Source organism: Oculina patagonica, unplaced genomic scaffold (genome assembly GCF_052425735.1).
Source record: "Oculina patagonica isolate OP01 unplaced genomic scaffold, crgOcupat unplaced188, whole genome shotgun sequence".
In the NCBI taxonomy this organism is placed as follows: Eukaryota; Metazoa; Cnidaria; class Anthozoa; order Scleractinia; family Oculinidae; genus Oculina; species Oculina patagonica.
In genome coordinates, this window is record NW_027557933.1 from 2,214 (window position 1) to 14,031 (window position 11,818).

At 39.6% G+C, this 11,818-nt stretch overlaps 2 protein-coding genes across 2 annotated transcripts; one reads left to right on the forward strand and one right to left on the reverse strand.

The window, feature by feature from the left end:
* The first annotated feature begins 382 nt into the window (after positions 1-382).
* Positions 383-6,222, forward strand: LOC144640112 (activin receptor type-2A-like). The gene is made up of 3 exons (XM_078499327.1): positions 383-577; positions 3,237-3,367; positions 4,290-6,222. Exons 1-3 carry the CDS (start codon positions 457-459, stop codon positions 4,485-4,487), a joined length of 450 nt encoding a protein of 149 aa, XP_078355453.1. The 5' UTR covers positions 383-456; the 3' UTR covers positions 4,488-6,222.
* Positions 6,223-7,519: 1,297 nt separating this feature from the next.
* On the reverse strand, positions 7,520-11,813 carry LOC144640110 (deoxyribonuclease-1-like; the record flags this gene model as incomplete). Its single annotated transcript, XM_078499326.1, is given in 9 exon segments — positions 7,520-7,995; positions 8,239-8,290; positions 8,557-8,653; positions 9,344-9,530; positions 9,533-9,610; positions 10,266-10,381; positions 10,647-10,736; positions 11,188-11,276; positions 11,721-11,813. Coding segments are annotated over 9 exon segments (1,278 nt in total), but the record flags the coding sequence as incomplete, so codon positions are not given.
* Between the last annotated feature and the right edge of the window lie 5 nt (positions 11,814-11,818).

An 11,818-nucleotide genomic window follows, 5' to 3' on the forward strand; every position in this document is an offset into this window, starting at 1 on the left:
TAATAAGCGCCCAGCCTCAAATAAGCGCCCACCTCGAATAAGCGCCCACCCTCAAGGTCCAAAAATTTAATAAGCGCCCAGGGCGCTTAATCGAATAAATACGGTAAGTGAAATATAAATCATTTTGGCAGTTACCTTATTGTCACTTATTTTCGCGGGACTTAATTTTCGCGATTTACTAAATCGCAAAATTAAAGACCTGCCAAAGTTTATTTCAAATGTTTTCTATTTTATTTTTTATGTCAATTACGTATTTTTGGCCAAATCGCGAAAATTAAGTCCCGCGAAATGTGCCCGTTTCGTTTTCACGAAATTAAGTTCCCGTGAAAACAATTAACAATAAGGTATTAACGGTGTCCTCAGTATCATGTTAATGATTACCAAAGCGTCATAATAATTTGATTACAAAAATTTATAAGAAGTGTTGATTGTGTTTAGGTGGGTACAAGACGTTACATGGCACCTGAAGTGCTTGAGGGAGCCATCAGCTTCACACGGGAATCATTTCTGCACATCGATGTGTATGCATTTGCCCTTGTTCTTTGGGAATTGGCCTCAAGATGTACTGCTGCTGATGGTGAGTTAGTAACTGCTGATTGTGTAATTTTATGCACATAAACATCGCACTCTACTTGTATGTGAGAGCTACAGTTATTGGTTAGCATATTAAATCAAGATGCCAAGGGTTTGAGTGCTGATCTGGGTCATAATGGTGGGGGGGTAGCCTCTGGACATTCAGGGTGGATAACACTATCCACCGGATAAATCACTATCAGTGAAGTAGGTTTTGTTTCAAAGTTATCCACTGGATAGCGATTTATCTAATGGATAGCATTATCAACCCTTTGAACAACTGGGCCCAGAATGATTGGAAATACGGTGGAATTCCAATTTCTCAACCCTCTAAGGGAAACGAAAATCGGTTCAAAATATCAGGATGTTTGAGACATTGGGGGTTAAATTGCAGTGCTTGATTGAAAGAAGCCAATGCAAGGGAAACGACTTCCGCCAGTTCGAGTTAATGAGAGTTTAGAGAAATCAAGGGTTCCAGAAGTTGGGAGTCCACTGCGTAGTTGGCACAAATGCAAGTTTACCTTATGTTCCTGAGATTTTGATAAACATGACTCTTGAAACGAACAACTTTCTGTCGATTGCATCTACCTGTGAACGCACACGCCAAAAACATGTTTTCAAATGATGTCAAACATCAGCGTTTCAGGTGTCAAACTTTGAAGTTTAGCAGACCATAACGGCAACTTTCGCGCTGAAAGTTCAACACATTCAAGGCTGTGCTCTAAGGAAATTTTCTGGGAGCCCTTCGGGCTCCCAACCCTGCCAGGTAGGGTGCCCAGCCCTTCAGGTTGGTCGCCCAAACTAATTAATTATTCAATTAATTTATTATTTAATTTATTAATATTATCATGGTTTAATAAGTTAATAATTAATTTACAATAAATTTAAATCATATAACCAATTAAAATTTGTTGTTGATTTTATTTCACAGCACACTCACTATGAATTGTGAGTCAAAAAAGTGTGAATTCCAGTATGCCTGTCATACGAAACCCATCGAAATTTTCGCGCCAAAACATTAGAATTTCTACCTTTTCGTAAAATTTTTTACCTTATCTAGTTTCATAAAAGAACGCCTGAGAAGTTAGGGCTAAAATCATTAATTGCAAGCTTTTCTTGTTTCATCGGTTTATTTGTCGAGAGTTTAAAAAAAATAAGAAAGTCGCAAGAATATAAGAAAGAACATTTAATTATAAATAGGTTGAGTTTCTATTCTTGTGACGGCTGAAAGAACCGCCATTTGAATGATAATCTGAGCCATGCAATTGGATAAAGAAACGGACTGATTTAAACATGCAGAAATTTATGGAACTGCCAACAATCTTACATTTAAAATCTTTTTTGCAGTTCACAAGGGTTTAATTTCACACACGGCGAAGTGATTGTTACTATTTTTAGCGGCCACTGCATTTTGACAAACTTGTGATATCCGACGAAAATTCCTTTATTAGCGTAAATATCTCCAAAGTTCTATTAATAAATATCGTTGAAATTTCATTTGAAATTACCACAGTAAATCAAGTTGTAAAACAAATAAATTCCATTAAGCTGAATGACAACAACATTTTATCGAGATTTGCTTTAATTAGAGTGCAACAAGTCGTCGCTAAATTAATCTATTCCTTTGTAAACATCTCCAGACGCAGAAATTTGCATGTGTGAAGAATTTCATTTCATGCTAACACTAACTCACTGCGCTTACAAAAACTATTGATATACCAAAATAAATGGGAACTAAACCATCTCGAAGAAAAAAATCAAGATTTTCAACCCAAATTATTATATTTTTTAAAATGTTCGTGCGGTCCGTCACGTGCAAAGTCAAGCTCGTGTTAAATCATGTGGAACGAACTTGACAGCGCCGGCAAGCGTAAACATTTGATTCCGTAATGTGTGGAAGGCTATTTTCCCGTGAAAAACATAATCAATCTGCAAAAACATAATTTTACAGTCAATCTCCTGCTACACTACAGTGTGGAACGGCGAACAAGAGGGCCGGGTGCCCGGCCGGGCGACCAGTTTTATTTTCCGGTCGCCCGAGAGCAAATGTTAGTCGCCTGAGGCGACCGGGCACCGCTAGAGCACAGCCTTGCATTCCGGTTTCGAAATGGCAAAAAGATTAGATATAGAAACCTCTTCTGAGAAACTGATGCTGATCTGTGTCGATATGCATACACAGGTTCACTTGAATCATTTCTAGTGTAAAGTTTCGCCCGTACTCAGTGTTTATGGTGAGTATTTTGAGTGCAAAAGTTCGCGTTACGGTCTGCTAAACTTCAAAGTTTGACATCTGAAACGCTGACGTTTGACGTCATTTGAAAACATGTTTTTAGTGCGTGCGTTCACTGGTAGATGCATTCAACGGTAGCACATGTGGAAGCAGTGTATTACTTATTCTCATCCCCAGAGCCACTTGTCCCTCTTAGCCAGCTGAGCTTGGGGCATGAGGAACAAGTGGCTCTGGGAATCAAGCCAATGAAATCAACCATAGGAAAATCCCTCTCAACGAATGGATTTTAAAAAACGGTTGATTTGATTTGCGGCTCTGGGAAGGAGAATGTGTATTTCTATCAAGAACCCCACTGGCCCAGCCTGGACATTCTATTCCCAAATACTCAATCAATCAACAAAGTGTAAACAACAAACAACATTTTTTTCCTCAGGCCCTGTGGATGAATACAGGTTGCCGTTTGAAGAAGAAGTAGGAACACATCCATCACTAGAGGACATGCAACAAGCTGTGGTACACAGAAAGATCAGACCCAAGCTGAGGCAAGACTGGTTTGTTCACACGGTAAGACAAAATTATTCTTTGCTTCAAGTGGTGGCCAACACTATCCATCAGAAAAATATTGAAGATCCGAGACCAGGATTCATTGTAAGAAAGTAAAAAGCGTTCTCTGGTAAAATATTTTAGAAATTATTAGCTTTCGACAGCCAGACTGCTGTCTTCGACGGATAAAAATGAAGTGAAGTGAAGTGTTCACTTCATTTTTATCCGTCGAAGACAGCAGTCTGGCTGTCGAAAGCTAATAATTTTTAAAATATTTTACCAGAGAACGCTTTTTACTTTCTTACTCTCCATCAGATTAATTATCCTCAGTCTTTTTCCTAAACCATGTTGTTTTAGTATTCTTTGGTTCTAATTGTATAAAAACAGTTGGATGAACTGCATCTAGTCTGTTAGCTGTACTTTCACATGGTAACGGGTATGCTGTAAGAAGTAGTTCTAACTTTTTTAGTTTGTGGATGAAACCAAATTGTGTGACCATTCAAATGAAAGCAGATTAGCAGTCTTCTCCAATAGTGCTGAAAGCTACTGAGCAGTACTTTCACGTGGGACTTTAATGTTGTAAATAGTGGTTCTAAAACCCTAAATTAAAGCTATTGAGCTGTACTTCCAAGTGTCATTGGTTATTTTGCTGTACAAGGTGTTATAACTTTGAAGCCCTAGTGCGTGACTCATTAAGAGCACAGGGTGTTCATTAGGCATCGGAGATCGGTGAATTCTCCCGCTACTACGTAGAATTCTCCGGCTAAATTTCAAAGGCCTGCACCTATTTTTCTATTAAGATGCAGAACCTTTAGAAATCATTCTCCGGTTAAATAACACTATTCTCTTGCTATTACAATTCTTAATGAAAACCCTGAGAGCAGTACCGTACTTTCACACATATGAATATTGATTTCTCTTTATTATTATTATTGTTACACAGGGTATGGCTGGTCTCCTTCAAACAATTGAGGAGTGTTGGGATCAAGACGCCGAGGCGCGACTGACTGCACAGTGTGTTGCGGAAAGAGTGGTGCAGTTTCACTCGCTTTCAAATTTTGGATCTGAACATTCTCCTGCTGTGACAACTGTGGTAAACAACACCAACATCAAACCATCTTCAAAAGAGTCAATAATATAAACAAACGTTAATATTGCAATCTAAGGCTTGTCCGGTGATCAGGCAATCTGTGATATGATTGGCCATAAAGCACACGCCACTGAGTCAAGGAACTCGGAGCTCCAGGTGCTGTCAATCAGGATTTGTGTATGAAGCAGCAAATGGCCCGTACAACAAAAATAACTGTCTTCTCAGACAATGCAGTTGTGCGTCTTTCCCCCAAAGATGGCATGGTGTGTCTTACTGGTTGCTGAATGAGTCTCAGTATTGCCTTAACAACTACCAGTGTTATAAAATTTCAGTTTATGGTCATCCTGATTGGTTGTGCAGTTGTTTTGCATGAAGGTTTGTTATTTCATGTGCTATGCAAATGCAAGGGTGCGTTAATGGTGAAAATTCGGCATGGAAACTGAAAACTTGGGTGAACCAAGGCACTTTACACATCAAAACCTTGTGCACGGTTCACGACTTCTAAATCGACTTCTCGGTAATAACAAGTTCTTATCACGCTGGTTAATGAGTTATATTATCACTGTTGTACCTTACTTCTGATAACTGTTATTTACTTGCTGAATGTAGATACATTTATTTTATTTACCCCAAGTGTTATATTTATCACTTTTTATTGAGAAAGAAGTAGGTGATCCCAATGATCTATATTACAGTGATATGAATGGTGCTCTGAAGTGCATGTGTTATTCAGGGGGGCGGGGGGGAGAGTGGGAGGGCACCCCATGCACTTCTGGTAAATCCCATGTGACTGAAGTACCGGTAATATGGGTTTGACTTTTATTGCTCGTGATAAAACCACATTGTGTGAACGTTTAAATGAAATCTATTGGACAGTACTTTCACGTGGTACTGTTTGGTGTTTTTTTTGTATTTTTCAAAAAAAATTAATAATTAATTAGTTTTTCAACTTGGTAATGAGAGAATTAAGTGGACAATATGAAATTCTGTCTTATCCTGATGCTCCAGTATATGTTTTATATGTCTCTGACATTTGCTGTAATTTTAAGTTTGGAAAACCATACATGTACTGCAATACTTTTGCCTCAAATTCAATTCGCTACTATTTAAAGGCAGAAAATACTGCAATAATTAAGACTTGATTCAACCTGAAGAATGGTTTGTAAGAGAGCCCTGGATCCAATACATAGACAAGCCACCTTTTAGAATAGTTTATCTTTAGAATTGTTCTCCAAATACTGACTAGTCAAACAGATTATACTGCATTACGCCAACTAACAAAATTATCTTTCAAACCAAGCCATTGTATATTCGTAATATATTGTCCAACAAGGAAAAAATTTACTGCTGTATCTATACAAGATATTATTCTCAAGTTATTTGTGATACTGTAATAGAACGTTAATTAATATGAACAGGAAAGAACATGGTCTTTCCTTTTTCCAAGGATGTTCTCAATTATAATCAACCGTGTACATACAGACACAAGAACAATCTCTTTTAACCTGTAAATAGTTTTAAGTACTTTTTACTATGCATTTATCATAATGATGTCATATCTTACAATACGAACTTGATGTTCATTCATACACATTAAACGCATTTATCTGTAAATAGTTTTAACTATAGCTCGCGCAGAGCCTAGTAATTAAACAAACCTCGTGCCCAGATCCTTCTCTTGCGTGGCGCAAGAGAGGGATCTAGGTACAAGGTTAAAATGAGCCATATGATGTTTGAGAATAAGAAGAGGTTTAACTATTAAACTTGAAACTTCGATGTACCAACACGTGTGTTATTAGTTCCTTCCTCATAAACGTCCTCCTAGATAGTTCCCCACCCCTCCCCCGTCTGCCAGTTTCTCCTAAACAGACGTCTGTTGGCGCGCTCATTTCATTCTGACCAAATTTAAAGGTGCTACGTCACGGGAATTGTCCAGATTTTTTGTCTGAACTGTTCTGAATTTAGTGGTAGTCAACTTAACCCATGAAAAACATGATCTTTGAACCTTAATTTGGGAAAGAAATCAAGCTACCGCTATAAGTATTTTTTTTTTGAAGACGCGCGGAAACAACTGGAAAAAGTAAGCCTTACTTTTTCAAGTCGCAATCCATTTCCATCTTAGCCCATCCGCAGCCAAAGATGGTTTTTAATAGTTTTAGTGCTCTAATATAGCAATTTTTTTAGGTTTCCTACGACACATAAAGATTTGGCTGTTCAAAAGTCTTAAAATCCGCGTCAAAAGCCCCTAAGCCCAAAGTATGCAGCCAGGGTTGTCAGACTGCGAGCAGAAAAAGATTCCAAGCGTGCGACGCGAAAATGCGAATTCGAGCGAGCGACGAAGCTGCGAGAAGCGCGGACGCCATTAACCTCGTTTGCATATTTTCAACTTTTCCAATCGCGCGTAGCATTTCAGAAACAAAAAAACCGACTTCTCGCAGTCGAGGGATTTCGAAGAATCGACGCTAAAATTACATGCTGACGAATGAACAGTGTGAAAAAGAGGATAAAATATATGGACGGCACGTGTCTGCGAAAAAATGGAACGTGGTTAACTTGCTCCACAGAGGCAAGCCTCACACATTGTCTCTACTTTTGACGCACGTTAACTTGGGGAAAAACTGACGTGGAGGGTCGATGGAGGGGGATGGGAGCCCGGGAGAAAAGGGAGTGGGAGGGGTTTGGGAGGCGGGAGAAGGAATGTAGGTCATTTACCCCTCAAGACGATTAGCCCCGAGTCGATTGGTCCCCAACTGAAGTCGATTAGCCCCCAAATAAATTTTTGATCTTTCACGGTTTACAGTCACTAACGCTTAAAGAACGAGAAATATCCAAAGGAGATTTTATTCCTCTGCTCAGACTTCATTTAAGAAGCCAAAAAATTGGGAACTAATTGACTTCAATTCAGGGCTTATCGTCTCGGAGGCTAATCGACCGGATACCGGGAGAAGAAAGGGGGAGAAAATGAGAAAAAAGGCTGCAGCATTTCGTAATATTTTGCAATAGAAATAAATAAACAAGCGCGAACCACTAAAGAAGGGTAAACGGTACGAGAAGCGAAAACTACAGAGCTCTCCACTGACTTATCAAGCCGCTATAATATTTATTTTACACAAGCCGAGTGATGCGCTACAGACAAGTTGAACCGAGTTTATCGTTGGCACCTTTATATCATTGCAGCTATTGGAGAGCATTTGGTAAACAGCTGTTGTCTCGCATTCTTTCGCAACGCATCCGGCATGTTGAGTCTGTGCAATCTTGAAGATCTTCCGTCTGCTCACAGCTACCTGTGAGGCGGAGACCAGTGTTGGGTAAAACTTGTGGAAAGCCTGGATAGCATTGACTGCCAATTCGGCTGTGCCAGTTTCTTTTCCAAGTGTAATTTCGTCAATTTTTCCACTTGCTGTGTAAGTTGTTTTTAGAGAGAAACCTTGGGACAGTAGTAGGTTTTTTGTAGGAGAGCGCAGTGAGAAAATGAAATATTTTGACACCGGCTGCATACGGCTGTCGTTGTTGGCGAGCTTGATAGACTCATGGAAGAACATTTCTTCATCTTTGTAAGCTTTAAAGAAAAAATAATATCATTACCATTGAGGACGGATTCAGTAATTGAATAGTCATTCAAGTTACTTGGCTTTGCTTTAAGTCTCACAAAAACTTGTGAGATAAACCTAAAAGAGATTCAAGCAAAGCAATAGAACGACGACTTGTGACTAAAATGGAATGGCTCTGCCCGTTAAATTTTGAGTTTGATTCTCTCAGGATCTCTCAGTCTTCGACACGAAATAAATTAAAAGCTACTTACTGTAATCTTTCATTTGTATCTCAATAGGCCAATGGTCGCTCACTTCTTCAGCCTGCAATAAGAATAGTGACGACAACAGTGAATCATTTGTCTAGTGCGCTCAAAAAACTTACCAAAGAAGGAAAACTCTAAAAATGCCCCACCGATTGGCTACCGAGCTCTAACAAGCCGGATCAAACATTAACACCCCTCCCCACTTCCAACCACGCCGCCCTGCCCCTATCTATCGAATACGTCACACCCCACTAGAAGATGGCCAACAGCAGCCTAGGTGATTCCCCTGTGTAAAATACCATCTGGTGCGATGAAGAAATGTACCTGTTCTTGATTAAGTCCATAAGCCTCGTCATAACGAAATACACTCGCACTGTCTGCGAAAACTCCTCTTATCATGTTGTATCCAGCGACCACCATCCTACAGGAGAAATAACACGTTAAAATTTGGAATAAACGGTAAGATTTCCATTGCATTGAAACAACTGTGCGCTTTAGAACAATACTTTTCTTCGCCGTCTGACCCGTATCACCATATGAGGTCATAGCTTGCGAACAGGCTCCCAAGTAGAGCTGGGCCTAAAATAAATTGTCCGCCTGCTTTGCTCGCGTATTTGTTTTGTTTTTGTTTTTTTCTCGCCCTGTCCCACTCTGGAGCCTGTTCGCAGGCTTATAAGGTCGCAGTACTCAACATTGTACAATATATTAACCATTGTGTGTTAACGCTATTTGTGCAAAACTTAATTTACAGAAGCCCTAACTTACGGTAATTCACTATAACAAGAAGATTTTTATGTACATTTCGCCGATAAAAATATATATTAAAAATAAGGTTAAAAACTGTTAACAATATGACTAAACGTTTTCGAAAACGTTTAGTCATACTTATTTTTAATATAAGTAGATTTTTATTTTGCTCGAATTATTCTTCACTGGCAGGCGACTTAAGTAAAGTCACTGATGTCAGAAACTAAAATGCAGAAAAATTGTAATTCGTTGTTTCAGTTCTCGAAAGTCGAAAAGAAATGGGAAGTACTATGAACAAAAAGAAACAAATGAACAAAGAAAGTTCACCAGAAGAAAGTCACTCTTCGGTATTGAGCTAACGTACCTGTCATACGGGCAATCAGATTTTGCCACGGTGGTGTCTACGTCATCAGAAAACAGCCAATAAAATCGTCTGTCTGTGGCGAGCCTTATTTTCTCCCAGGCGGACTTGATGACATAACTACAGCCGGCGTTCAAGTCACCTAAGATCATGACGTCATTCAAGCTCCATCTTCGTGTAATGTCGTCTAAACGTCAACTAAGTGGTCGATTTCGGGAACTGCTTCTGATGGAGATGCGTGTATGGCGACCATTGCGAAGTCGGACACGTCTTTTTAAAAATGAGAATGATTAAATGATAAGAAGTCCCGTAAATTAGGTCTTAATATTCTTTATACTGCCTGACTTCATGTTTTGTTTTGTTTTATTTTGTTTTGCTTTGCTTTGAGGTCTATAGGAGCTTAAAGTAAAGCGAACGTATAGCACGCGTTTTTGCGGGCAGTCGGGAAAAGAGTCAGCGCTTTCTGTCAGTGGCGTTGCTAAGCAACATAAGGTACGCTAAGCCCCGGCCCGCCTTCCCTTGCTGGCCCAACAATGTTCTAACTGCTTACCAATTCTGCCGGGAAGAACAAATAGACCTTTTTCGCTTGGGCGTTTTGTTGCCCCATTACAGACCATGTGATGATACTCTTGAGAATTCTTGCTTTCAAATTTTCAAATAGTCGCGTGTATATGAATGAATAAATTTTATGTGGATAAAAGGAAAATTCTCTAGAGAACATCACGTGGTCTGTAATGGGAAAACAGCCCGCCCAAGCGAAAAAAGGTCTATTGAAACAGCAGGGGACCGCAAACGATAATGCCGGGAAGTGTTCTCGATAATTTTTGATTGGCTGCTAAAATTCGCAAACTTCTCGAGTGGCTGTATATTTTGCCAAAAGGTAAAAGGATTGTAAGGGGAGGTGAAACAAAGATGCTCAGCTTACAAGTATTCTGTGCTTTGAAGCGAACGATGAATGGTTCTCGTTGGAATTTATCCGTGTTAGTGCTTTCGTCACCATCGTCAAAGACATAACTGTCCTGAAGAGTTACCTTGTCGCTCCTAATAAGAAGAAAGAAACGGGTCAATACGGCTTTTATCAGTTACAAGTCGCAGCTTGCACCTCAAAACTGAAATGTTGACGGATAATGGAACTGTAGAAGATAATACATGATTCCTATTTTGCAGACAATGGCAGAGATAGTGTTTTGGAGGCTTCCGGCCCAATTCCCCATCTGCGTAAAGGCCATAAGTCAGTCTTGGAGTCTTGTTTTGTTACTCAATCATTTTTCCCTTACCCTACACTCCCTTACCTTTTTGCACGTACCTGTATAAAAACGCATATTGCTCCTTGCTGACTGTGCGTCCAAGCCTGACACTCAACGCCATCTTGTAGATCCCAGGTGGAGATGAAAATCTGAGATCGATCAGAACAGAAATTTTGTATTGGTTGTAGCACAATTGGTTTACTTAGTCATGTTAGTTGTACTAAAAACTACGCACTCATAATACATGTCTCTTCTCGCGATGTTTTCGTTGCAGTAAGCGTCTAGCGAAGTCAATCAATTTTAACCAGTTTTCGCGGCAACTGTGGCAAGTACTCTTCATGCACTCCCGCAACATTTCATAGACAGCGTGTCCTATTTTATTTCTTTAATCGTGTCCTTCTTAGTCAGTCGAGCCCTATGTGCTTTTTTAATCAGTTCTGAATCGTTCTTAGTGGTCTGTCATGGGGAAATTGTAAGGCGCGAGAGTTAATGGCCTGAAGACGAAGAGAAAGAGTCTCCCTCTTCCCTCCTTCCCATCATTCCCCACGTATTATAATTTTCTCAGGAGAGAAGACTGGGAACGAGTCAGTATCAGTTCACCTGTTAACATCCGCGAGCAGTTCGTTGATTGGATCATCGTTGATAGAACGAATTTCCTGGATCAGTATGACGTCATACCTCAAAATAATCTGGAAACAAAATTAAAGCAAAAGCCGTTTCATATTGCAGGGAAAACTGAATTGGTTTAAAAATACCAAGCAATATAATTCTCTGATCGTTGTCCTGTGCACTAAAACAAATAAACTATTCGCCCTCTTTGTCTATGAGTGATAAGCGACCTTTAGATTTGACTACGAGTGCGAGATCAAGTACGAGTACGACTTTGGAATTTCGAGACAACTGTATCCCCCGAACTATAACTCTTTCCAGTTGCTGACTAACACATGAATAAACGTTAGGGATAAGTTGGTGTGATAAGTGATTATAGGAGGCACACGAATTTGGTTTGAAAACTCGTACTCGAACTCAATCTCGTACTCGTTGTCAAGTCACCGCTGCGCCTTTGACATTTCGCTCGCAGAAAACTCAAGCTTGAAGTCTGACTGTTTAAGCAGTTAATACAAATACCCTACCTTAATTAAAACATCTTTAACCAGCTGATTTTCCATTTTCCTTACTCCAAACACTTGAACATTAAAGGCTGCAATCTTCAACGCTGCCCCTTCTTGCG

What these genes read in the sequence shown, in the direction of transcription:
- LOC144640112 (XM_078499327.1), top strand. Translation starts at nt 457, where the DNA reads ATGGCACCTGAAGTGCTTGAGGGAGCCATCAGCTTCACACGGGAATCA. An exon ending in AAGATGTACTGCTGCTGATG is followed by an intron (nt 578 to 3,236) that starts GTGAGTTAGTAA and finishes TTTTTTCCTCAG; the next exon opens with GCCCTGTGGATGAATACAGG. An exon ending in AAGACTGGTTTGTTCACACG is followed by an intron (nt 3,368 to 4,289) that starts GTAAGACAAAAT and finishes ATTGTTACACAG; the next exon opens with GGTATGGCTGGTCTCCTTCA.